The sequence below is a fragment of the Leopardus geoffroyi genome, chromosome E1, assembly GCF_018350155.1.
Source record: "Leopardus geoffroyi isolate Oge1 chromosome E1, O.geoffroyi_Oge1_pat1.0, whole genome shotgun sequence".
NCBI classification, from domain to species: domain Eukaryota; kingdom Metazoa; phylum Chordata; class Mammalia; order Carnivora; family Felidae; genus Leopardus; species Leopardus geoffroyi.
The window spans coordinates 34,114,612-34,141,798 of NC_059330.1; the positions used below are offsets into that span (position 1 = coordinate 34,114,612).

At 45.2% G+C, this 27,187-nt stretch overlaps 1 protein-coding gene across 1 annotated transcript in view; it reads left to right on the top strand.

Annotated features, from left to right (window-relative positions):
- The window catches only part of CA10 (carbonic anhydrase 10), a 487,496-nt gene extending 469,118 nt beyond the window's left edge, over positions 1 to 18,378 (top strand). The window contains exons 7-9 of the mRNA XM_045488338.1: positions 12,313 to 12,467; positions 14,384 to 14,558; positions 17,085 to 18,378. Coding sequence (XP_045344294.1) covers positions 12,313 to 12,467; positions 14,384 to 14,558; positions 17,085 to 17,107 — 353 coding nt within the window. The 3' untranslated portion in view covers positions 17,108 to 18,378. The remainder of the gene's footprint in view (positions 1 to 12,312; positions 12,468 to 14,383; positions 14,559 to 17,084) is intronic.
- The last annotated feature ends 8,809 nt before the right edge of the window (positions 18,379 to 27,187 follow it).

Sequence of the window (27,187 nt, forward strand, 5' to 3'; positions counted from 1 at the left end):
CCTTCCTCAGGAACTGGTACCAATCCTTGTGCAAACAAGGGGCTGGAGAGCCAGGGGGACAGATCTTGTCGGGACCAATGACAGATGGCCCTTTTGTGGGTAAGGGAAACTTCAGCTTCATCTGTTTTGAATGAGGCATCCCTGCTGACTGCCGCCCCATCAGCTCTGTGGGGATTGAGAAGGACGACTTTGACAATAGCTGAAGTGGATCACAATGTGAAAACCCAAGACCTTCATTCAGTTGTTCACTCACTCCACAAATATTTACTGAGTGGATCCTAGATGCCACAAGATAGATCAACAGGACGTGTTTTCTGTCCACAGGATCCTCACTCTAGGTCAGGAGACAGACATACGGTAGTGCATTATAGAGATTTACGTAACAAACATAATGCAAAAAAAAAAAAAAAACTGGAGAGAACTCTTTGGGATCATGGAAAAACTGCCTAGAATACGTGGCAAGTGTGCACAAAGCAGGTGCCTTTAAAATAAGGACTGAATCAATGAATAACTTTGCTGGAGAAAGAGAGGTGTGGGAAAGGGGGGGAGGGGAGAGAAGAAAAGAGGGAGGAAGGAAGGAAGCAAGGGAGGAAAAAGACAAAGAGGGAGGGAAGGAAGGAAGGAGGGGGGGGGATGGCAGAAAGGAAAAAGAGGGAAGGAGGGAGGACATTCCAAGCACAGAGGGCCACATCCAAAGCAAGAAGAGCATTACAAGGACTGTGAAGGGTTCAGAGGAAGGAACTCTGCCTTCATCAGCTGTCCATTGCAGCGCCCACAATAAACATGGGTTAGGCTTGAATTAATAGAGGAATGAGTGGCCCCTGCAGTGTTAGTGACAGGGGCAGAGAGAGTGACAGGAGAGGTCATTTGGGTCCAGATATCAAAGGGTCTTGATGCCAGGCTGAGGAGTTTCTGCAGAAGACTGATTTGCATAAACGCCCTCACCCCTAGAAATGCAAATGGAAGAGAGTGGGAGCATCCCCTTCTCCTTCTGTCCCTCGTAATCTATCTGTCACGGGGAAGGGAAGAGAAAGAGAATGAAAGCAAGATAAAGAGACCCCACATGGGGAGAGGTAACTGCTTTTGGCCCCATAATCACAGGTATTTGTGCTCTTACACTCTGGGCAATAATGGAGGCATTCCCAGTAGCACCTTTATCAGGCGCCACAGGGATAATGATGGCCCTACCAGTGGGAATGACCTCAACGCCGCTATGTGCAGGACACTGTGGCCAAAAGGGATTGATTTGCTCAGCAGGAGAGCGCCAGCACACTTCCATCCGCTAAACTCTCTGACGCAGCCAGCCTGTGGAAAGTTGGCCTGGTAGCAAGTGGGGGATGTTCTGAAGCAGGAATCATTTACTAGGAAGCAGGCAGTGGGTGGGAAACACAAGCCTGGAAGCCTCCCCAGAGGCTCTGGAGACGTGCTAGCATCAGCCGCTGAGTTCCAGTGGAGACACCACCACCTGATCAGGGACATCTATCAGGCTACCCTGCTTCTGTACTTCTAAGTAAGATTGAAAGAAATCAACCCCTTCCCCCACTGCCACCCAACCACACTCCCCAGGGACACATGACCCCGACCCACACCCACTCTCCCAACCAGCCCATTCTTCTGCTGCTACTCAAAATGACACCCCAGCATAACTTCAACTTGCCCCACTCACTTAGACATGGTACCCACTCCACAATGTGCTGAGTATCAGGAGTAAGGAAGCGACACTGAGTACCTTCAACATTTCAGGCTCTGTGCTAATAGCTTTCATGCAACACCTTACCTAGTGTTCCGAAAGTACCCACCTTCAAAGTGGGTATGATTTGCTATCCCAGTGTACATATGAGGAAACCAAGGCCCAGGAAGTGAAACGATTTGACAAGGACATACATCTAGTAAGTGATTGTGTATGTCAGCAACTTCTGCATAACAAACAAACATTCAACAAGCAGCATTGATATTTCCTGCTGCAGCTTGGGTGGCTTGGCTGTCACTTCTCTGGGATCAGGAAGATACCCATGGCAAGTACTTCTGATGGTGGAGGTCAGAAATGTGTGATGTTACTTATGGTGTAGGCTTGAAACTCACACACTGTCACTTCTATCCAGTTTTAACTGGCCAAAGAAAGAGACATGGCCAAGCCCAACCTCAGAATCCTCCCATGGAGGTGGGGATGGGAAGGGAGTGAACATTCCCTGAACAGTAATCTGGTCCTCCATAGTGAAGGAGCAAGGATTCAAACATAGGTCCTCCTAAGAACTTTTCTATGCCCTCATCTTCCCATCATGCTTCCTCTCTAGGAATAGAGAAAAACTTTACCTCTGAGGTCTTAGAACTAGTTGTAAGGCTGATCCTTTCACATTGCATGAAACTCATCAGCATGTTTTTTTTCTTAATTCTAACTTTGGTTCAATTTCAAGAGTCATCTCCTCGCATTTTGCATTTGTTTCTACTTGGAAGGGACATAAACTAGCCACAGAACTTGTGGGCACATTGAAAGTTCAGGTGATGGGCATTGAGGAGGGCACCTATTGGGATGAGCACTGGGTGTTGTATGGAAACCAATCCGACAATGAATTTCATATTAAAAAAAAGAAAGAAAGTTCAGGTTCATTCCATCCTAAGCTCTCTGCAACTCTTGCCTATGCCTTGGCATGGGACCACCAATGGAAATCAGCGTCATCCAGAAGGACACAGCAGCACTGCCATCATTGGCAAACAGAGTAACCAGAGAAGGCATAGACATTTGTTCCAGATGGGGGTCAATCTTCCCCATCATTCTTTCTCTTGGAGGCCATTGTTAGGAGAAATCAGTCTAAGACTTGGAGCAGTGACACTATCTGCTGATAAGGATCACACTGGTCGCTTCATTGGAAGGAGACAGTAGAGGAGCAAAGGTCAACATTGGGAGATAATTTGCAACAATCCAAGTGACTTGACAATGTCAATAGTAATCCCAGGCCAATGTGGATGGGGTGGTGAGAAATGCTTGGGTATATTTTGAAGGAAGAACCACAAGATTTCTTGATAGATCAGATTTGTGATATGAGGGAAAGTGAGGAATCAAAGATGACTGTAAGGCTTTTAGCCTGAGCAACTGAAGGGAGGACACTCTCATCAGTGGAGATGGGGAAGACTGAGATGAAGCATATTCGTGGGTGGGGAAAGGAATCAGAATTTTCTAATGTGTTAGGCTTGAGATGTCTATTGGGCATCCAAGAAGAGGTGTGGAGTGGGCAGTTAGATATGAGTCTGGATTTCAGGAGAGAGAACTGAAGATATAAATGTGGAAGTCATTGGGATCCAGATGGCATTTAAACCTGGGTGAAATCATGAGTGAGAATAAATAGAGAAGAGAGGCGGGACATGTCCTCATTTTTGAAAGAACAGCTCAAATCCCCATGACTTAGGATTGCAAATCATTTCTAAAGATATCTTTTAAATCCCACCCTGGAAGAGGCTCTTGTGTGTCTGTCTCATCAACTAGCTAAAGAGGTGCAGGTGAGTGGGAGCAAGCATGGAAGCACAGGGTGCAATGACCACAAAATGGCAACTATTTGCTTGAGTTGGTCACAGATTAGAGGACTCAGAAAAAAGGAATTGTGCAAAGTCATTCTATTGAGCCAGTTAAGAAAATCAATCCCAGGGAATAGGTAAAAGACAACCAGAAGGAGAATCTTACCAAAAGGACTAGAAATTTTGGAAGCCAGATACCATGGTGGTGAAACCACCATACTTAGAGAAAGGAACATGCTCTCATGAAGAGAGAGAGAACTGAGCAGACCTGGGCTCCTGTCTCTACCACTTCCTTGGCTGTGCGACTTCAGGCAGTTTTCGTAACATCTCCGAAATTACGATTTCCTCGTCAGTAAAAGGAGGATAGTCTGACTGATATTGAGAGGGTTGGGTGAGGATTAAGCAAGGTAGTCTGTTGCCTAGACAATGACTGGTGTAAACTAGCTATATTATTTTGTGTGTTCCTAAATTGTCCAAAGGACGGGTGGGAGAAAGATCACTATGAAGCCAAATAAAAACTATATTCACAGTGAATACAGTGCTGGGCACACAATACGGCTTACTTTAAGCGAAGGACATCTCCTGTATATGAAGCCATGCAGTGGGTAGTAATGGCCTAGTGACGTTCTACTTTCCTTGGAAGCTTAGATTTCATATGTCTGAGCAAATCTTAGAAAACACTCTCACGAACCCAGGCCAACAATGGAAAAGACCAGCCTGAATTAATTTCAGGCTGAATTTAGAAGGTCTTCTAAAGAAAATCCATTTTATTAAAGTGAAATTCCCCTTCAATAGATTGAGGGTCAAGACCAAAATCATGACATTGAAAAATGGATTTTCTGAATGGATTTTCTGGAGGAGATATCAGTAATTTACGCGAAGTATTTTAATTTTTTAATGTAGTATCATGTAAGAATGCCAATATCCCTCCATTTTTCTTGTGTTAATTAATTAGCAGCCCCAATTACATAAAAGGTAACATTCTTATCATTTTAGTATCCACCTGACTTCATCAAGCTGGCGTTATTTTTTTAAAAGCGATTTTATGATATTTTCAAGGGTGAAACCAGTAAACTAATGGAGTGCAAAGAGCCTTCTTAAATTGAGAACAGGGAGTAGTTATTAGAACATTACGTATAAATGAAGGCTTTCTTCTGATGTCCTAGGACAGAGTATCATTTGGATAGCTTCATTCTCTCTCACATAGTGCATTCATTTCATAGATTGTAAATACAGTACTGAACTTCAGCCCATTATGAATCCAAAAGATCACAGATTCCAAACTTTAACAGTTCTGGCTGTTGTCCTAATATATTTCCTCCAAGGAAATAAAGACACAGAACCAAAGGCATTTAGAGGAGAGATTTTAAACATGGTGATTTGACGCACAGTACGAGCCCCTTAAAACACTGTTTTCAGTCTTTCCTGCTTACAACTTTGCTTTGGTCCCCTACCCTGACCCTGGCTAAAAGATGAATGCATAGGAAAGGAGAGACCAACTTGTGGCTGCCTTATACCTCTCAGCTCCTTGGGAAGTGTTCCAGGCACCCGCTCCTCAGAGGGATGCAGTGGTAAATGTGATGAAATATCACCAGGGAGTTTAAGCATATTGCTCCTGGTGCCTCTCTCTATGCTTAATTGAACTTGTACTTTCATTTCAAAAGAATGGCTTTGGAGATGTTGTCACAGAATGAGAAATGCGGCACACTGCTTGCCATGTTGCAATCTAAGCAGTAACTCAGGGAAGCGAGGCACAGAAAAGGAGGGGCTTACCTCCATGAATCCAATTCTTAGAGGCCCTGTTTTTCACTGATTGTTTGTATAAAACAAAAAATCGTATGACTTTATTCTTTAGTAATTGCCTTTTTTCATTTCACTTGGATCTGCCACAGATTATGAGAGGAAATGTCATTCCATGTGAGAAAATTGCCAAATAGTTCCTTATTGATCAGAAGCAAGCCCAGGATCGATCTCTGGAACCACCATGCCTTTTTCTCATTGGCATCATTCTCTTTGAATGGGAACTTCATAAGCAGGGACTGGGTGATGTTAAATCTCTCAGTGATCCACATAAGTAAACACGACACATTTAATAGAGGCTGCTGTTGGAGCTCAGATGAAGGGAACGATTCCCCCACTATGCAGTCCTGGGTGTGTCATCATCGTACATTTTACTTATAAAAATAAGTAAGAAAAAGTCAGCTTGAGAATTGTATCCATGACCAAGAACTCAGCAGAAGATGAATCACAGATTCAGCAAGGGCATGTCATAAAATTAAAAAGCACAGCTGTTGACTTCTCCAGTCATTTGAAAGAATAAAATCGGGCTATGAACCGCATGTAACTATTCTATACCTATTGAGTATCCAAGGGGTCTTACGGTACTATAAAGATATAGCTGACACATTAAACATTACAAAAGTTTGAGCTACTGAGGGTAAATTTGTTTGAGTAAACTTGTTTATGTTTATCCCACCAAATACACCAAGCAAGTCTCCTTGGGGAAAAAAGAAGCTGTAAAAATGTGGCCTGGGGTTCTCAAACTCTATTCCCTGAAAGATGGAACCCTGACTTAAAGGCAGCCTGAGGCAGAGTGAGAATTCATGAGGACAAACATTACATGTTAAATGCATGCCAATTTCAGCAGTGTAAATACAGGGTATAGACGTGTTTGGTGTAGAAACACGGTAATGCCAGCTGAAGACTGGCACCGGTCTCTCAACCTGATATCTTGGGGTGTGATATATATGGGAGTAATAGTGAGCAGTATGTATTTAAGCTAATGGTACGAACTGGAGCCTCAGAGATTTTTCTCCATCATCTGACAAATGATATTTCCTCTTCTTCCTTTAGTTTCTGCCCAGCACCATTACCAGGTGAAGCTGCTGGGCAGAAACCGTTTTTGCTGATTCATCCCATCAGTGTTTGTTGAGCACCCACTATGTGGTGGACCTCATGCTGAGGCCTGGGGATTCAGAGGTAAAAGACAGAAGCCCTTCTCCAAAGGCTCACAGGGTAGTGGGGACGTTTAAATAGTAAGTTATTCTTGGCAAGCAGAGTCAGCAAATATGGTGGAAAATGAACCACTAACCCAGCTGGGGAGAGTCAGGAGACCTCAGGGAGGTCAAGCACGGTTATCCCAGGGAAGTAGTCATCCTGGGTGAGGAAGCGGGAGTGCCATCAATGCTACCCAGTACAGCATGTGCCAAGTACAAATCTTCCTCAACTTACCGTGGGACTGTGTTCAGTAAACCCATCATAAGTTGAAAATATCCCAAGTCAAAAATGCCGCTAGGGGCACCTGGGTGTCTCAGTCGGTTGAGTGTCCAACTTCAACTCAGATCATGATCACTCAGTCCATGAGTTCAAGCCCTGCATCAGGCTCTGTGCTGACAGCTCGCAGCCTGGAGTCTGCTTCAGATTCTGTGTCTCCCTCTCTCTCTCTCTCTGCCCCTCCCCCGCTCATTCTCTCTCCCTCTCTCTCTCTCTCTCTCAAAAATAAATAAACATTGGGGCGCCTGGGTGGCTCAGTCAGTTAAGTGGCTGACTTCAGCTCAGGTCATGATCTCACAGTTTGTGAGCTCCAGCCCTGAATCGCGCTCTGTGCCGATGGCTCAGAGCCTGGAGCCTGCTTCAGATTCTGTGTCTCCCTCTCTCTCTCTGCCCCTCCCCCATTCATGCTCTGTCTCTCTGTCTCTCTCTGTCAAAAATAAACGTTAAAAAAAATATTTTAAATGCCACTAATACACCCCACCTACCCACCATCATCACTTAGCCTCGCTGACCTTAAACATGTCCAGAATACTCACATTAGCCCACAGTTGGGCAAAATCATCTGACACAAAGCCTATTTTATAATGAAGTGTTGATTACCCCATGTAATTTATTGAATACTGCACTGAAAGTGGAGAACGGAATATAAACAGTTGTATCTGGGTACAGAATGGTTGGCGGTTACCATTCTGGGTACAGAATGGTTGTTTACATAACCTCGTGATCAAGAGGCTGACTGGGAGCTTCAGCTCGCTGCCCAGCATCATGGGAGAGGATCATACTGTATATCGCTGGCCGGGAAAAGATCCAAATGGACAATTCGAAGTATGGTTTCTACTGGATGAGTATTACTTTCACACTATTATAAAGCTGAAGAATCGTAAATTGACCCATCCAAAGTTAGAGACCACCTGTACTCAAAAAGCGTGATCTTATTCTTCAAACAACTCTGAGGCAAGTACTCGGTCTCAGTTAGTCTGGGCTGCTATCATAAACTACCACAGACAGGTGGCTTACAAACAGATTTACTTCTGACAGCTCCAGAGGCTGGAATTCCAAGATCAAGATGCCAGCCAGCATGGTTGGATTCTGGCGAGGACCTTGTCTTGGGTTGCAGAAATTTTGTTGCGTCTTCACATGGACGAAGGGGTGAGATCGTTCCCTGGAGTCCCTTTAATAAGGGCGCTAATCCCATTCGTGAGGGCCCCATCCTCATGATCTAATTATCTCCCCAAAGCCCTGCCTCCTAATACTGTCACATTAGAGGCTAGGACTTCAAGATACGAATTTGAGGGGGGACACACACATTCAGTCCATTGGTTACCCCAACCATCTGCATACTACAGATATGAAAACTGAGGCTGGAGTGGTTACCTGCACATCCAAGGCCACACAGAAGGTGAGCGGTGATGTCAGCACTCCCCAAGACAGGTCTGAGTCCAGTCCTCACACTCTTCACACTCAGTCTTCCCAACTTCTGTGGTGTGAGGAAATAAAAAGGGCAAAATGTGGAGCACCTGGAGGGCTCAGACAGTAGAGCGTGTGACTCTGATCTCAGGGTTTTGAGTTCAAGCCCCACGTTGGGTTTGGGCTTACTTGAAAATAAAATCTTAATTTCAAAAAGGTCAAAAGATGAAGGATGAATATTAGCAAGATTCGTGGAAAGAAGCAGCAAAGGGGGAGCAGGGGAGAGTGGAAGCACCCACAAGCTGACTGAGTTCTCTCACAGAGTGTTGCATCTCTCAGGGATGTGGGCGAAGAGGAACCTCCTGGGAGGACCCCAGCATGTGGAGTTGGGATACGGGCATGCCAGTGTTTTGGAAGCACACCGTTACCCTACTGTGTGGGTTAAATTCACTAACAGGGAGTCTTGCTCCTAGCCTGCCCCCCCACCACCACCCACACACACCGACACTTTCCTCCAACATGGATGCAACACAGAGGCTGGTGACAGTTTCAGAGAAACATAAATGTTCTTTTTCTTATTTCCAGCCATGCCTGCAATGCTACTCATTCTGCTGCCTCCTTCCTTCCCTCCTCTCCACCGCCCCAAATAAAATAAAATACAATAATAGCAGCATGCTAGAGTACCCAATATGCTCTGCATGCAAGCTTGGTTAAACAAATCGCATTGACCTTTAATAAAGATGTGCCGAATGCTTCCTTCGCTCATTCAGTATGTTAATCTTCAGGCCAAACTGCCATCAGAGCAAGCATCATTAAGTGCAGATCTAATCTTGCCACTCCCCTGCTGTAAACCCTTCAGTGCCTCCACATTGCCTACAGGATGAAGCCCAAACTCCCAATAGTGCAGAGAAGGACCTCCCGGGTGTGGCCTGTGCCAGCGGCCAACTTCATCTTGCACAACACCCCTCCCTCCCTCTGCACCTGACCAGCACTCCAGCCCTCTTCCAAGGGGAGTCTCTCTCTCTCCATCCTCAGTTCTTTCCCTACAGTACCATTGACACTCACCCCACTGGCAGTTACACTGATTACCTCCTATCATTCAAAATGCAGTTCGGGTCAGCTCCTCCATTAATACTCTCCTGAGTCCCACCCCTAGGCAGAACTGACAACCTCTCAGTGGACACAGTACAGATATATGTCACTGTCTCTGTGGCTCCTTGCTACATTCACTTAATTACATCCTGCTCACCTACACTTAGCTTAGTGTTTGACATACATTAGGGGCTTAAGAAACAGTGAGAGCCAAATAATGGATATTCAACAGAAGCTTACTGTGTTGATGCCTGATCTGACTCTCAAGGACCATCACATTGACATGTGCTCTGATCACTATGGCTTTATTAGAGAAGCATCTGACCATACAGGGCAGGGTACAGACCCAGTCCGGCCATACTCCAATCATTGCACCTCTCCGGGCTTGTCCTGATTCCTTCATGTTTGGATATGAAGGTAGATACATTTAAATGGAAATTGAAAGAAAGTCCTTTCTCCTAGGGTCGGTCTCCAAATCCAGTTTGACCTCTCTGTCTGTCTTATGGTCATTTTGTGGACAAAGCTCTAGAGATGTTCAATTCCCCCCATCAGGGTAGTCAGAGCAGTTGGGGAAGGAGGGGGGAAATGGTGGTTTTATTTACATCATTCCAAACCACTGAATCAGTTGATTTGTTCTTAATTCAGTTGACAAGGGAAGGAGCACTGAAGTTCAAGTTCCCTTGACAGAGATGACTCTTTCTTATCAGAGAAACTTGAGTGAGAAATTTCTGGAGATGCAGAAGGTAGGGGGCCTCTGCCCAGGAAAATGGATTAGCATCCTTGATGCTCTCAGGATCAGAAGGTAGGAACAGGCCTGACCAAGGTGCGCTCACCACCACCTGATAGAAGAGCCCACATGTGTTTATTTTGCCATTTGTTGTCCGTCTCCTCAATAAAATGAGGGTGGGCACTGTCTCCTCAATAAAATGAGGGTGGACACTGCATCTATCTTGTTGACTGCTCTATCCCCAGACCCTAACCCTATGCCTGGCACAAAGAGGTGCTTAGTGAACATTTGTTGAGTGAATGAATGACTTTGGTCTGGAAGTCAGGAGAGCTGGCTTCCAGTTCCCACTCTGAAGTCACCAGCAAGCTCTGTGACCTTAGGCATGTTACTGTGCCTCTCTGATCTTAAGCTTCTTGTCAATGAGGAGTTATTATCCGCCTGACCAGTTTTACAGGTCACTGTGAGTTTCCAGCTGAATATGAAAGTCCTTTTTTTAGCATTATATGTGCACAGTACTAAACCTGAGAGATGATGTCGACTATTGAAGAGTTAGTCCTTTTCCACTGGGCATTAGAAACGTGGATGAGAGGATGTAGGAGGACTGGAGGAACCAGGCTCATCCCTCCACCTGCCAGGCACTGGGTTCCTGTCGTGCATTCTCTGGGCCTCCTGGACTGGCCACAGTGGTGGACACTTATGATAAACTGGGAATGCAAGACCCCTGGACACTTAGATCTGGAATCACCAGGATAGAGAGGGCAGTGGAAGCCATGAATGTAAATGGTCTTCTCACTGTAGAGTGAGGGGGGAAAAAGCCTTGGACATGTCCCCCAATAAATGTCAACACAGAGAGAAGCAGGTGGAAAATCAGGAGCCAGCAACAGAACCTGAGAAGGATGACCAAAAAAAAAAAAAAAATAGGAATACCAAGCATGGCATTTTGGAAGCCAGGAGAAGAGAGTAAGAGTGCACGGAAAGAAGGGGAGGGATCATAGAGGATAGGAGTGAGATAGGCTCATTGGAATTTGTGGATATTTGAAAACTTCAGTACATTCAGTGTTTACGAAGTACAACCAGTGTGTTGAATTTAAAAATCAGAATGAAACAAACCAAAACGGCAATTGTTTTTAGTTGATCGAGGTGCTTATTATCCTCTTGTTTTCTCTCTTTTTTCCATATAGTCTGATATATACTTATGTCACTTTTATAATTGAAAAAGCGTATTTAATACTAAAACACATATGAGTGTGACTACCTCAAATACATGTAAAAAGAGAAAAGGCTATGTACATGGGCCCGATAGAGAGGAGATCCACAAAAATGAAATCCATTGTTGAATTTAACTGTTGAATCTCATGGTAGGATCTGGCCTGATTTGCTTTTCTTTCTAAAAGTGTTTTCTTAACATCCTTTTAATTGAGAAATGTAAACAAATAAGAATGGTGACCAGGCAATGTTTCAATAGGTCCTGAAGCCTTTAATTGTATATTTCATTATGACTATAATGCTATGGGTCTAGGTCTCAGGGGCCATCACCACGGACTTGGTTCTTTCCTGTGTCCTTGTAGTGACCACATTTCTGTTCGCCAGTATTCATTGCCCCCATCCTGCTGGAGAAATGTGCTTCTTTGAATCCCCGATGTCAACCTTGACCATGTTACTTCTTGGGCTGCCAAAGTGTGAGCAGAAGTGACATGTGTCCCTTCTAGGATGGAAGTTTTAAGAGACAACATATGCTTCATCATGCTTCCTTTCTATCATTGCTACTCACAAGGGTCTTAAATGGCAGCTGCTCTACGGGCCCGAGTCCCTGAGTGTGAGCAGCAGTGACATGGAGGCAGCTCCCTGCCAACCTAGGGTGAACATGTACACAAGCAAGAAATAAACCTTTGTTGTTTAAAATAACTGAGATTCATGGGGCGCCTGGGTGGCTCAGTCAGCTGAGTGTCCAACTTTGGCTCGGGTCATGATCTCACCATTCGTAGGTTTGAGCCCTGCGTCAGGCTCTGTGCTGACAGCTCAGAGCCTGGAGCCTGCTTCAGATTCTGTGTCTCCCTCTCTCTCTGCCCCTCCCCTGCTCATGCTCTGTCTCTCTCTGTCTTGAAAATAAATAAAACATAAAAAATTTAAAAATAACTGAGATTGGGGGGGTGGGGGCAAGAGGCTGTTCATTACTATAGCCTGTCCTAGCAGATACGGTCTTCTGGAATCTGAAAAGAAAAAGAAAAAAAAAACCAATTATCAGCAATATCACACTTTCTCAAGAAACCTAACTCTTAAATCTTTCTTATTTTCTTCTCTAGATGATGCATATTTACTACAGGGACTTAATATAGAGGAACTATATCCAGAGACCTCTAGTTTCATTACTTATGATGGGTCAATGACTATCCCACCCTGCTATGAGACAGCAAGTTGGATAATAATGAACAAACCTGTGTACATAACCAGGATGCAGGTGAGCTTTTCCGGGGTCTTTTAGCTCATGGGGAAGACGGTATAAAGACCGACTGGGTTTGTGGAGCACCTGTTCTATCAGTTTGCTAGGACTGCTTCAATGAAGCATCATAGACTTGGTGGCTTACACAACAGAAATGTACTGCCTCACAGCTCTGGAAGCTGTAAATCCAAGATCAAGGTGTCAGCAGGGTTGATCCATTCCAAGGGATGTAAGGAAGAAACTGTTCCGCACCTGTCCTTCAGGTGGGTTGCTGGCAATCTCTGGTGCTCCTTAGCTTGTAGAAGCATTGCCCGCTCTGCCTTCATCTTTACATGGCGTTCTTCCTCTGTGTCTCTGTCCAAATCCCCTTTTCTATAAGGCCACCAGTCATAATGAATCAGGGCCCACGTTATGACCTTAGCTAATTACATCTGTAATGAGCCCATTTCCAAATAAAGTCACATTCTGAGGTGCTGGGGTTAGGACTTCAATTTATGAATTCTGGGGGTACACAATTGAAATCACCACACCTGTGTTTGAAGAACCAGCCTCTGAAAAAGCTTAGCGTGAACTAATTATAGATAGAACCGTCCCACCTGTCTGAATGAGAAAAGAGAGCAGGGTTCCCAAAGTGTGACAGCTGTGATGTTCAGACAGCAAGTGAGCAAAATGGATATGTCGAAATATGTTTGAAAAAGCTGGATTTTAAAAAAAAAAGTTAAATAGATTTTCTTATTGAGAAACTTCTCAGGGCCTTTAAATTGATAATACATGTGTCCGTCTCCAAGGGAAGGCACGGGATGTTTAGCATTTCACGAACCTATTTGAATGTGGGATTTTTTTTTTTTTTTTTTTTTTTTTGAATGTGGGATTTTTTAGAGCACCTCACCGGACTAGCATTCCTCTGAACTGCATGAGAACCAGTGGCCACGTGGTGCCAGCTTTGCTAATGGCTCAACTGTGTGCTCCTAAAGCTGTCACCCCCCCCACTTATGTGAAGGGAATACTCCTCTTCTTTATAACGAGGGGGGGTAAATTACATCTGTTCGAGTTTGGACTTCTCTGATGGTGAGCGTCTATAAAAACTCAAAAGGAAGATAGATGAGCAAAGGAAGTGGAATCCAATCTCCTTATCCAGTCTCCTTGACAGAATATGTTCTCACAAGCCAACAGTCTGAACCATTTGAAGGCTCTGATCCTATCTGTAGTGATTGGGATTCTTTGGGTGACAAGGCACCCCCTCCAGATGACTTAAACTTAGGGGAAAGGATGTATTCAAGAGATATGGGGGCATCTCATGGAAGCTGAGATCAGAAATTGATGTCAGGAATTCACAAGAAGTCCATCCTCCCTGTTCTTCTCTGCTCCTTGTTGCACATATGCTTTGCTCTTCTTTTCTGTTGGAGACTCTTCCTTTGCTTCACAGTCCTGGGGTGGAACATGGTGGAAAATGCTTTAGTCCAGCCACCTGGTCCTGATAGTCACAGAAAATGAACCAGATTGATCCAGCGTAATGTAGCTCCGACCCTGGGACCAATCACTACCGTTTGGCTAATACCCATGTGGGGGAATGATTCCCTGAATTAGTGAAAGTTATCAAACCATGAGGTGTCAGAGAAAAAAAAGGACACTGGAGAACAACTAGATAGACTTCCTCCTTTGACAGAGAGTGTATTTGAGGATAAGAGAGAGCAAAAGGACTTGTTCAGAGCCATGTATGACCTAGTCAGATAGAAGCAAGGCTCACTCCATGCATGGAGGCATCAGTGGGCCTGCAGCACAACTGAATCCATGAAACAAGGGTCTCTGCAGGGCTCACACGCCCTCTCCCAGGCAGCCAGTACCACCAGGCGTGGCCACAGTCTACGCGGTCCTCCTTTTTCCCTAGTGCATTTAGGAGAATGGGTCGGAATCAGCTGTATCTCTCTCCACAGATGCATTCCTTACGCCTGCTCAGCCAGAATCAGCCATCTCAGATCTTTCTGAGCATGAGTGACAACTTCAGGCCTGTGCAGCCGCTCAATAACCGCTGCATCCGCACCAACATCAACTTCAGTTTACAGGGGAAGGACTGTCCAAACAACCGAGCCCAGAAGCTTCAGTATAGAGGTGAGTGCAGTGGCTCCGAGGGCAGTCGACCCCAGCCAGAGCTCAGCCATCTTGTTTAGGCTGGCTCTTAAAGGCCTGGTGTTAGCTCCCAATATAAGAACCATGATTACAAATGACGATGAGACCACCACCTTCCATTTTTATCGTGTTTTCCTGTTGGTAAAACCTATATATCATTAGAGATAGAGATTAGAGAGAGAAAGAGGTAGAGATAGAGAGAGATATTAGAGATAGCAATAGAGTTAGGGATAGAGATAGAGATAGATAGGGAAAGAAAAAGAAAGAAAGAGAAAGGAAAGATAGAGATAGAGAGGTGAGGCAGGGGTGCCGGGGGTGGGGGGAATGCTCAAACCTTCAAATCCCTTCTGGTTCAAGCAAGACAGCATTAAAAAAAAAAAAAAGGAAAGAAGGAAGGAAGGAAGAAAGTTTTATCGGATCCCAAGTTAGGACAGCTGCCAGGTATATACAATCTTTACAAAGAAGAGAGTGCTCCCATGAAGGAACATTTGGTGTAGGGTTATATACATTTTTTATATGAATAGTTACAAGTCATTACACTAAGGACATTTCCCAAAATTGCAGACCTTATCTCAAGCTTCTAGAATCTACAGCGCCATATCACTTTAAACTTATGGGAACCAGGGAGGTTTTTCTCCTTTTTCTATTTCTTTCAGTTTTTACTTAAATTCCAGTTAGTTAACCTATAGTGTAATATTAGTTTCTGGTATATGGTATAGTGATTCAACACTTCCATACGTCACCCTGTGCTCATCACAACAAGTGCACTCCTTAATCCCCATCACCTATTTCACCCATCCCCCCACTTACCCCTCACTTACCCCTCCCCCCCCCCTCTGGTAACCATCAGTTTGCTCTCTGTAGTTAAGAGTCTGTTTCCTGGTTTGCGCCCCCCTCTGTTTTTCCCTTTGCTTGTTTGTTTTGTTTTTTAAATTCCACATATGAGTGACATCATACGGTGTTTGTCTTTCTCTGACTGATTTAGCTTAGCCATAAGACAACATTTTTATTGCCATTTTACCAAGGGCCCGGCGAGGCTGATTTTCCAGTGTTATTTGTTAGAACAGGACAGCTAGAAGCCTTCAAGTTTTTAGCTATGTGCACAGTGGTCTCCACCCACCTTTCTCCCAAAAGGCAAGCAAATGTTCTGGATGCCAGGCCAATGGGATCCAATGAGGAACTATATGTGAGCACATCGTTTTCCAGTGCTGTGTTTCTAGAAGTGACTATTATCCCAACTAAAGAGAACATTTAAGATGACTCCTGCCTCCTATAACCCTGTTGTCCATATCCAGCTCCCCCTCTTCCCTTATGCATGCTCAGTAACTGCCAGCCATTGTGGTAAACCCTCAACATGGAAAGGAAGATGGAGACAGAAGAAAGTCATGCAGATGCCTTCAGCAGGGAATCCACACACCTGAGCTCCAGGCCTGGTTCTGTCACTACCAAGCCATGTAAACCCAACAGTCATTTCCCCCAGGGCCTGGCTTTTTTCATGACAGTCCCTATACCATCTACTTCATGACTTGTGAGGAGCAAATGAGAGCCTGGGTGGGGAAGCCCTTTGTAGCAATAACGTGCTACCCAAATATGGGAGCTACGGATGTTATCAGGCAGCTTTTAGAAGCAGCTACCACTGCTGCCCCGAGGTCCCCACTTGAGCTTTCCTGCTTCCCCCACATTTCCCTCTTTTTCTCTGTCAGATATATGCAGAGTGTCCAAACTACAATTTTCTGTTCCCTTCTAGCCAGAACTACCAGAAAAATACTCAACTCATTCATTGAACCTTCCCTTTATTCAACACCTAGTTGTTGTGCACCTACTAGGTGCCAGGCACATACTTAGCTAGGTGATGGGAATACAGTGGTGAGGAAGACAGATATGACCCATGCAGAGCTTACAGTCTGGAGCAGGGATCACAAACTTTTTCTGTAAAGGGCCAGCTGTTAAATACTTTGGGCTTTTGAGTCATATGGTCTCTGCTACACTCTTATGTTGTAGTGTGAAAGCAGCCATACACATTATGTAAATTAATGGGTGTGGCCATGTTCCAATAAAACTTTATTTACAAAAACAGATCACAGGCTGTATTTGGCCCATGGGCTGTCATTTGCCCACCCCTGGTCTAGAGAACTGCCATCCACCAGAGCTTTCTGTGACTATGGAAATGTTCTATATCTACATTGTTCAGTATGGTCGCGACTAGCCACACGTGGCTGTCAAACATTTGAAGCATGGCTAGTACGATGATGCACACTAAATTTTTAGTTTTATTTCATTTTAATTAATTTTAATTAATGTTAGCCACGTGTGAGTGGTAACAAACATATTGGACAGCTCAGGCCTAGAGGTTTATGAGGAAGTGGATGAGGTAGTTGGGATACATACATGCAATTCCCAGAACTGTCCCTTCCCCTTTGGAGTACCCCCCCCCCAACTTCATTCACATGAATTCAACTATGCCTTGTTTTGTACTGTGTGTGTCTGTGTTTTTTTCTTCCTTTCCAGTAAATGAATGGCTCCTCAAGTAAGGAACGAGGCCAAGAAGAATCTCAAGAAGAAATGCTACAACTGTGAATTGATGTAACCTAGATACCCCTTCTTTCTTCTCTCTCCTTCCCTCCCTCAAGCGTCATCCACTCTTTGGATTGGCCCTTTCTTCATGAAAAGTGTCTGCAACACCATGCCAGAGGAACACATCTCTTATACACACCCACCAACACACACACACAAGCACTCACACACACACATGGACACACGCAAACGTATCCACACACAGACACACTTACATGGCCTCCAAGATGGGAAGTCAAGTTTCAGAAAAAAAAAAACAGGCTCATTCATAAGAGGTCTTAGAAGAAAATAACCAGTTAACCTGATTACAATTTTGATACTGTTTTCCTGAACTAATAAATCTACCCAATGAGACTTTTCAGCCTTTGTACATACAAAATTCTTCCAAAAGAGAGAGAGGAGGAAACACAGCTCCGACAGCATCAAGTGGACTTTGTTCTTGGCATCAAGTGATCTCGGGTGGTGTCCTAGGATCCTCTGAGGGTGCTGGTGACAGGTGAACCAGGACAAAGGTGGCCAAGGACACTTATTTCTAGATTATGATTCTTCTGTTTACTCAAAAATTTAAAAAGAAAAGGACAGACATTGAAGAGATACACATTGTATATATATCACTGCAGACTATAAAGAAATGGAATTATTTCCCCTCTTTGTCACATATCTGTAGTAGGATTTGCCAAGATCAGAATCGATCCATTCACTGTTTCTTGTTTTCCAAAGGTCATACATTGTGTTTGGTTATTGTTAACAGCTCAATAAATGTGTTTAACGAGTTCATTTCATTTTTCTGGCTTTAGTCTGTTCTCCTTCCTTACAGGCGAAGCCTCGCCTCCATGCAACTGCATTCTTTGATTTCAATTATTCCTTCATCTACCTGTTCCGTTCGTTTGCAGCCAGTTTTTACTGAGTTTGTGGCAATCAGGAATGCATTTGCTAAGCAAGTATAACTTTAATTCCACTCCATGGCTCGATCATTCATACAAGGTGAGCTTCAGCCTGAGATAGCAGGCGACAGATTTCTTGCGTTTCAAAACTGCCATCCCCCCTGTGATGTTCCCTTGAAGGAATGCACTTTGCCTTGTAAATTCCTGGGAAGGGGGTGTCTTTTCTCTCCAGGTGCAGCCGGATCTCACAAAATACAAACGAATGCCTTTCTTTCCTTGTTTATAATGGTCACTCACTGTGTTTGGTTACTGTCAAGAAATCAATAAATGTGTTTAACAAGTTACCCGGTACCCATGTTTGCCTTTATTGAGCAGGAGGATGCTCCCTGCTGAAGCCTCTGCATCCTGCTGTGTCCGTGAGCAATTGCGCTGTGGCTGGCAGGGCAGCAGAGCCTCAGAGCAGCCTGGCTGGCCATTCCCAGAGCCGGGTAATTAATACCCTGTTGAGAAAACATATAAGCTTAGCTGCTGGAAGGGAAGATCTGGATGTTCGTTCAGTGGCGAAATTAAAAATAACTCGCGTCTCTCCTTTCTGTCACGGTCTCCTGAAGGAGGGAAGGCACAGGCATGAAGGGGCTGTGTGAATGGGAAACTTCACAAGCACATGGGAAGCTTCAGCCAAGTGACGCATTAGCCATATTAACGACAAAAATAAACAAACAAATAAAAATAAGAACAGCCAGATGGTTCACACTTGAAATAATACGCTTAATTGAATTTTTTTCACTTTTTACACCAATGTTAGTTAGATGGTGGCCTTAGGCGTGATGACATGTGAGCCTGTTTCCAAGCAATTGTATTTTTCCAGAACACCAAATCTGCAAAGGTTTAGGGTAGGCAGGTGGCAGCTTGCTGCTTTCTCTCCGAGTCGGAACCTTCCCTAGCCAGCAAGGGCAGGCAACGTTCATATAGTGGTTGGGGAATATTGGTAAATCAACCAAACTTGGCTTCAGACCTTCACTCTGTCACTTGCCTGCTTGCTGTGTGATCCTAGGCAAGTTGCTTTACTTCTCTGATCTGTATGTTGGGGATGCTAGTAACCGCCTCTGTGAGGTGGGAGGCTTAAATGCAACACAGCTCCTTTAAACAGCTAGCCCAATACCAGTGATGGTTCTATACATGGTGCCTAGAGGCCGTGTGTGTGGCTCCCCTGTCAGGGTTTCTCTGGACCATACCATACCTCCCTCTACAACGAGGGGTCAGCACCAGTCACAAAAAAGCCATCAATTAATATCAAACGGGAGTAACAGGTACCCAGCAGACCACATATAGGTAAATGCCTGACGTGTGTCAGGGCACAGAAGGAGCATCAGTGAGGAAGAAGATGGGCCAGGGCTTCTAGACTCTGTTCCATTACTAGTATCCTCTGTGATACAAATCAACTCCCCTTCCTGGGACACTGTCCTTATCTAGAAAGAACGTGGGCGTGGCAATCTCCCATGGCCTCTCCACTGTCATTCCCTAACTCTGCTCTCATTCAGCTCTCAGTCCAGGGAGAGCAGAAGAAAACCCAGGCTTGACACCCTGGGGTCCCTGGGCACAGGCAGAATTTCACTCTGGCCACACAGAACCGGAAATGGAGTGAACTCACCGGTCTCCCAGCTCCTGGGCCCCGTCCCAAATGTGCCTTTTCCCCACTCACCCAGTCGCCCAAACTACAAAATGGAAATAGAGGCACTTTGCCCTCAAACCATGTGGAAACAATAAAGATTAGCTCGATTTGTGCCACTCTAAGGGAAAAAAAACAGAAAAATTTTAAAAATATCAAAAAGCCCGTGAGAGTTGACCTGTAAAGCCATGAAGAAACAAAAAAAGATTTATCCACGTGAAGTGCGTGGGTGCTCAGAAAGGAGGTGGCCAGCAGTGCTGGGTTGTGGGCAGAGCTGCAGGCTTACATGCAGGGATATGCATGCCATGCCCGAGTTCCCTCCTTGGCAAAATGGGGAGGGGAGGTAAACATATGGAGAAGAGAATGCTGGGCAGATTGCATGAGAAAAAGAGAAGACCTGGTGTGGAGATCCCCAGTGCCCCTCTCAAGGACACCTTTTGTGGTGTCCAACAGGATTTAGAGCCTGGTGCCCACCTCCCTCGGTACCAGTTTGGTTTCCATGGTGACGCCGGGACAGCCGCAACTCGCTGCACTAAATGTGTCTGGAACGTAACATGGAGTTTGGTCAGGAGAGCAGTCCTCCATCGCAGCCCATAGGCACCCAGCTTAGGCCGAAAGGTTTGACTGAGAATCCTCAATTAACATATGCCAGTGCCCCCAGGGTGGGTCCTTACCCTGCTGGACCCCAGAGCACTCATAGCTCAGGAGAATGACTGTTTTCCTCTTCCAGAAAGCCTGAAAGTAGGACCCGCAGGAGCAGAAACTCACTTGGACATCATCCACCGGCTGGCACGGTTGAACATAAGAAAACACCCCAATAAAGTCTACCGTGGGCTGCACGTGTCCTGTGGGCCAAGCCCTGTGCTAAACAACTTACAAATGTCATTTCGCTTCACCTACACAGAGACCCGCCAGATAATCACCATTGCTGCTGTGTGTTATAAAAGCAGAAACTGCACTTCTTAAGATTGGGTGACACAGGGTCACACAGCTCATAAACAGCAAAGCCGGACCCTGCTCTTTTAAGCCAGTGGTTCTCCAAGTGTGGCCCTTTCAGCATCACAGGGAAACCGGGTGGAAATGCAAATTCTTAGACTGCACTCTAGGGGTAGGAGCCCAACTGCGTGTGTTTACACAAGTCCTCCAGGTGATTCTGGGGCTCACTCAAGTGAGGAGCTACTGGAAATTGCTCACTTCCACTCCCTCCTACTCTGGAGCCTCCAATCTTTGTTACACACTAGACTCTCCTGGGATGTTTTAAAAACCCGTTTGCCCAGGCTGCACTGGGTACGACTGAAGTCAGAATGTCAGAGTGGAAGCCAACTGTCAGTGTTTGTAAAAATCCCCAGATGATGCCAACGTGCAGCAAAGTTGGGAACCACGTGCCTGTCTGAAGGACCTGCTCAGAGAAAGGCTTGCCTGTAAGGTGCATCCGTGGGACCTCAGAGACCAGTATTATCAGTCTTCTCTTTTCAGAATCACATCCCAATCTTTGTGCACAGTAACTTTTTTGGATGGTCTCAGAATGTCTCCGGGCCGTTTTCCTTCCCCAAATTTTCAGTTAACCAGGTCTAGCATTTGAATAACAAATATCCCTGTTTTAAATAAGAGAAGCATCAGTATTGAAATACTGGCTTGACACCAGCCTTCCAAAACCCACTCTAGGTGATCACTCCTGATGACTCAGATCATAGGTAATGTTTCCAAGACTTCAGACCATCATGAATGAATGAAAACAGGCGGTGAGTCAGGAGACCAGATGTTCAGAAAGATAAGCTGGGTGCATAATTAAGGCACAGGCAAATTATAGCCTTGTCAGTTCCAACGTCTTGGTGTCTCTTCCATGCAGTGCTCTCTCCCCACAGCCCTGCAGCCCTGTGACAAGCCCCAGTCCCTGCCCTCACCTTCTCAGCCCAGACCATAGTAACATCCACTCAGCAGATCCTTCAGTCTCCAATCTCCCAATTGTGAAAGACCCTAGGCCAAGATACACCCCCAAAAATATCCACACTCTGCTCTCAGATCAGGGGAATTTGAGTCCACACTGCGGGGGGAGGGAGGGAGGGAGGATAATCTAAGACACTTTCCAGGGGAGAGACCAAAACACAAAGCTAAGCAGATAATCCGATGGGGCAGCACTCCAAACTAATTTAATAAACAGATTCCGGGAGCAATGCGAGAGGACACGTCCTGTTTGTCATACCTGGAATACAGATTAGAAAGCAGAACCCAGGAAATTGGCTCAGCTGCTCTTCATAGGGTGTCTGCCATGGACAGGGTGGGGAGGAAGAGATTGAGAGTCATAGCCTGAGACATTTCCAACACATTCCCAACTCATCTTAGGATCAGTGAACCAAAACGAAATCTCCAACTGGAGCACATCTCCAAGATGCCCACTTTCAATATTCCCCACTTGTTTTCAGGTTAAACATTCAACTTCTGGAGCAAAGCAGGCAAACCCTTCCCTTGATGGATTCTCAGCAGATGCCTGCAAATTCGTAGCTCAGCCTCCCAACCTCTGTCCGGGTTATCCCTCAGCTTAGAATGCTTTCTGGTCCTTCCTCACCTGTGTAAATGCACACCTTTCAAGAAACCCAGCTCAAATGCTATCCCGGGCATCCCTGATCTCCCCAGGGAAAACTCCCTGCGCTCACACAGCCTGATTTTATCTGATTCACATGTACTTCATTCAGGTCTGTATTAGAAAATACAGATACAGAAATAGATGTGTGTTGTGTATAGAGAACTTCATGTGGTTCTGTATTTTCCTATCTGCCCATGCCACTCCAAAGTTCTCCAACATTATCCCTTCATTAATCTTTGTATCCCTCCCTCCTATGCACAGAGAGAAAAAGGTAAAGAAATCATATCATTATTCTTTGTAAATAGGAGGTACTCAAGAAACGTGGTTGATATGTAGAATTTTCCTATGAGAAGCAGGATAATGATTTGATCCTTTCCTTCGGGGCTGCTTGGCTCCTTCTCTGCCAGGTATACACCAGGCATGGTGCTGGGTTCTTTAAATATATTTTACATGTATTTTTTTATTCTATTGGGTGCTCATCGAGGTTCTTCCAAGTAGTTCTTGGCTTTGTTTTATACATAAAGAAGTTAGGGAAAGTTACCTTAGATGATACAGTTGTTGAGCATCAGAGCCAGCAAAGGCTGATTCTAGAGAAGCGTCAGGTGAATGTGCTGTCAGCTGGGGCTAGAATGGAAAGGTTCTTCCCACTAAGACCATGGTCATTTAGTCTTATTCTTAATGTTTATTTTTGAGAGAGAGAGAGAGATAGCATGAGCAGGGGAGGGGCAGAGAGAGAAGGAGGCACAGAATCGAAAGCAGGATCCAGGCTCTGAGTGGTCAGCACAGAGCCTGATATGGGGCTCGAACCCGTGAACTGTGGGGCTTGAACCCGTGAACTGCGAGATCATGACCTGAGCCGAAGTCGGACGCTTAACCTACTGAGCCACCCAGGCGCCCCTAGCCTTATTCTTCACAGTGGACCCAAGGCACAGAGTTCTGCCAATGGTTCCCATCCCCAGACCAATTAAACCAGAGTCTCTATGAGCGCAGGCCATCAGTAGCATTGAGAACCATTCTCAACATTGACCTTAAGAGTCACCTGGAGGGAGCTTAGAAAGACGTCAAGCGTTGGTGGTTCTAAAAGTGCCCCAGGTGACTCTACCATCAGCCAAGACAGAACCACCACTCTATAACAAGGTATTTGCCAAACAGTTCCAAATACATATAGGCTGCCTGCCCCTGGTAGAGATGCTCAAAAAGAATGAATAAATGGAGAGTAGATGTGAGAAAAGCATGATCCCTTTGGGTGCCTAGGATGCAGGGTTCTGACACATCATTCCAATGAGTTGTGCTCATAGGATTTTGGAGTTGACAAGGCTACTCAGTCCTCCCGCCTAGTAAGCCCCCTGACCTCAAGGCTCACACTCAGTGGGAATTCGAAGGATAATGCATGGTTAACTTCAGGCAAGAGTTAGGATGAAACTAGACCCAAACTGTCACCATTCCCCAGTGGTCCATTGGGCTCGCGACACCCAAGCGAGTGGCAGTGTGCCCCTGTCACCAGATAGTGAGACAATGAGTCTGCCTCCTGGACTTAAGGTGCCTCACGAGTGAAATGGATATAATCATTTTTCTCGTAGTATACAAGTTGTGAAAACAAAACCAGAGAAGAGGTGAAAAAAACTTGGGAAATGTGTCAACCATGTGTCAGGCAATGCTAATAGAAAGGATGCAAATGTTTCTGTTCTGTGAATAAAGATGCACTGCTGGCAAATGTGTGCAGCCAGGGCACCCTGCTGGAAATGAATTCAACAGCCATTGAGCGAGGGCCTACTATGTGCCCAGCACAAGTCCGGTCCTCAAAAAAACCTAGTATACAAGGGGAGATGAGGCTCCTGTGTATTTTGGGATACACCGTCCTGATGCAAACAGATTTCAGAAATGAAAACTTTATTATTTATTTATTTAAATTCAAGTTAGATAACATATAGTATAGCATTGGTTTCAGGAGTAGAGCCCAGTTATTCATCACTTACATACAACACCCAGTGCTCATCCTAACAGGTGTCCTCTTTAATGCCCATCACCCATATAGCCCATCCCCCACCCACCTTGTCTCCAGCAACCTTCAGGTTTTTTTCTCTGTATTTAATAGTCTCTTATGATTGGGGTGCCTGGATGGTTCAGTCGGTTAAGTGTCTGGCTCTTGACTTCGGCTCAGATCATGACCTCACAGTTCATGGCTTCAAGCCCCACACCAGGCTCTGCCCTTACAGTTGGAGCCTGCTTAGGATGCTCTCTTTCTCCCTCTCTCTCTGCCCCTCCCCTATTCATGTTCTCTCTCTCTCTCTCTCTCTCTCTCTCTCTCTCTCTCTGAAAATAAAGAAATAAATCTCAAAAGAAAAGTCTTAAAAAGTCTTTTTTAAGGTTTATTTATTTATTTTGAGAGAGAGAGAGCCAGGAAGGGGCAGAGAGAGAGGGAGAGAGAGAACCACAAGCAGGCTCTGCACCATCAGCATGGAGCCTAATGCAGGGCTCAAACCCACAAACCATGAGATGAGGACCTGAGCAGAAACCGAGAGTCAGAAGCCTAGCCAAATGAGCCACCCAGGCACCCCTAAAAAAAGAGTATCTTATGGTTTGCCTCTTTCTCTGTTTTTATCTTATTTTTTCTTCCCTTCCTCTATGTTCATCTGTTTTGTTTCTTAAATTCCACATATAAGTGAATTCATATGATATTTGTCTTTCTTCGACTGACTTGAAAAATGAAAACTTGAGCTACATCTGAAGAAACACTTCTGAGAGTCAGGAGTGGTGGGTTAGAAGGGAAAACACTGAGGGAATTGGTGGAGGGAGAAATTGATTTCAACAGAGGCTTCTGAAAGAGAAGGCTCCCAGAGGAAGTGACATCTGGGCTGACAAAGCTCCAAGTCTGTCTGGCCAAATAGAGAAGGAGCCGGCATTCCAGAAAGGAAGGAACTTGAAGGAATAGGCTAGGTGTGTTCCAAACCTATGCAATGACCCATGTGGCTGGAGTGGGACAGAGTCCCTGAGCTCACCTGTGGGTGTCAGTCAAATCTAACCTGCAAGGGTTTTGCTGGGTCCTTTCAGAGCCAAGGGTTAACACAGCACTTGCTCTGAGTCCCTGCATCAGCTGGACACTGAGGTCTTAAATGGGGAGGCAGTGGGACACAGAAGGATAAATTATGGTTCCCGCCCTCAAGAAGTTTAAAAACTAGTTGTCAGAGACAATGAATGAATGTGGAACTCTTATAATCTATGTGACTTAGGAATGTGTTACACTCAGAAGACAATCATTTTTGAAACTGTCCGGTAGGCAAGTTGGCCAAGTGTGGTTGTACAGTCTGTACACTGCACAAAAGTGAACACCTGGGAAGGTGATTGGGGACATCTTCTTTGCAATTCAGTAGCTTAGAAAGAATGCTTTCTTGTAACTCACACAAAGGCAATGTTTGTGAGAGCTGAAGCCCCGAAAGGCAACAACTTTAAGAGGGATGGGAGATTCCAAAATGAAGAACATCTTGATTGAAAAGCTCAGTGGGCAACTTCAGTGAAGGAAGAGAGGTTTGAATTAGGCCTGCCAGGTGGCAGGATTGGCATAGGTGGGAGGTATGGTGTTCCAGATAAGCAAAACAGCTGGCACTGAGATCTGAGGCTAGAACAAGCCTGGCAGGTGCTCTCTGCAAGATGAGACTTCACTGGCTTAGTACAGATTGGATGAAAATGGACCAAGGAAAATTCAGCTGGGTTTGATATCAGAAGGCCAGTGTGGGTGGCTGTGTACAAACCAGGTGGGCCTGGCTAGCATGCTCAAATCTGAGCTCTTCAATTTACTTGCTGGTGACCCTGACAATTATGCCTCCGAGTCGAAGATTTCTCATCCAAAAAAAAAGGGGGGGGGTCGACACTTGTTTTGCAAGCAAATACGCAGAAATAAAATGGGGACAGAGCTACCTACTTCATCAGGTTGTAGAGAAATAGTCTTAGTATAATGAGCAATAGGGAGCCATTATAAGTCTTGAGCAGGGATATGACAAGAAGATGAAAAAGTTATGAGTCAACTGGCAACTCTGAGTAAGGACACCTCCCCTAGAGAGAAGACAGTCATATGGAATCTAAGAATATACTGGAGCCATAGGACCTGGGGGTTTGGGGGGAGAGAGGAAGAAAGCAGCTTCAGACTCCTATTGGTCTAGCAGGAATACACTGAAAGGCCACCTCTTCTAAAGCTTCTTCCTCTTTCAGAGACCCTGGTCCTCCAGCGTCCCAAGACCCCCAGTGTTAAGGGAGAGCCTAGTAGCTCAGCCACCTTGTCCAAGAAGAAACGTCAGCCATTGGTACTCCAGGAAATATACGAGAGCCCCTAAAAAACTAGGGGTTTAAGGGGGAGACACCAGGAAGGAAGTAGTAGAAGGAGAGGTTGGCAGTGATGACTAATGTTCACTAAGCACAGACTATGGGCTCCACAGTATCAGTCCATTTCATCATCACAATCCTCCTGTAAGGGAAGAAATGTTTATGACTCTATTTTACAGAAGGGAACCAGAGGTGCAGAGAAGTCAAGCCCCTCACTCAACTAGTAAGTAGCCGAGGAGAGAGCCTGGCACCAGAGCCTTCATACCTCACCTCTCTGTCATGGCTCCTTGAAGAAAACGTGCTGGTAAGAAATGCGTGGCAGGGGCACCTGGGTGGCTCAGTCGGTTAAGCGTCCAGCTTCGGCTCAGGTCATGATCTCATGGTTTGTGAGTTCAAGCCCCTCATCGGGCTCTGTGCTGACAGCTCAGAGCCTGGAGCCTGCTTCGGATTCTGTGTCTCCCTTTCGCTCTGCCCCTCCCCTGCTCGTGCTCTGTCTCTCTCTGTCTCTCCAAGATAAATAAACATTTAAAAAATAATTAAAAACAAAAAAGAAATGCGTGGCAGAGCTGAATTAAAATAGGTA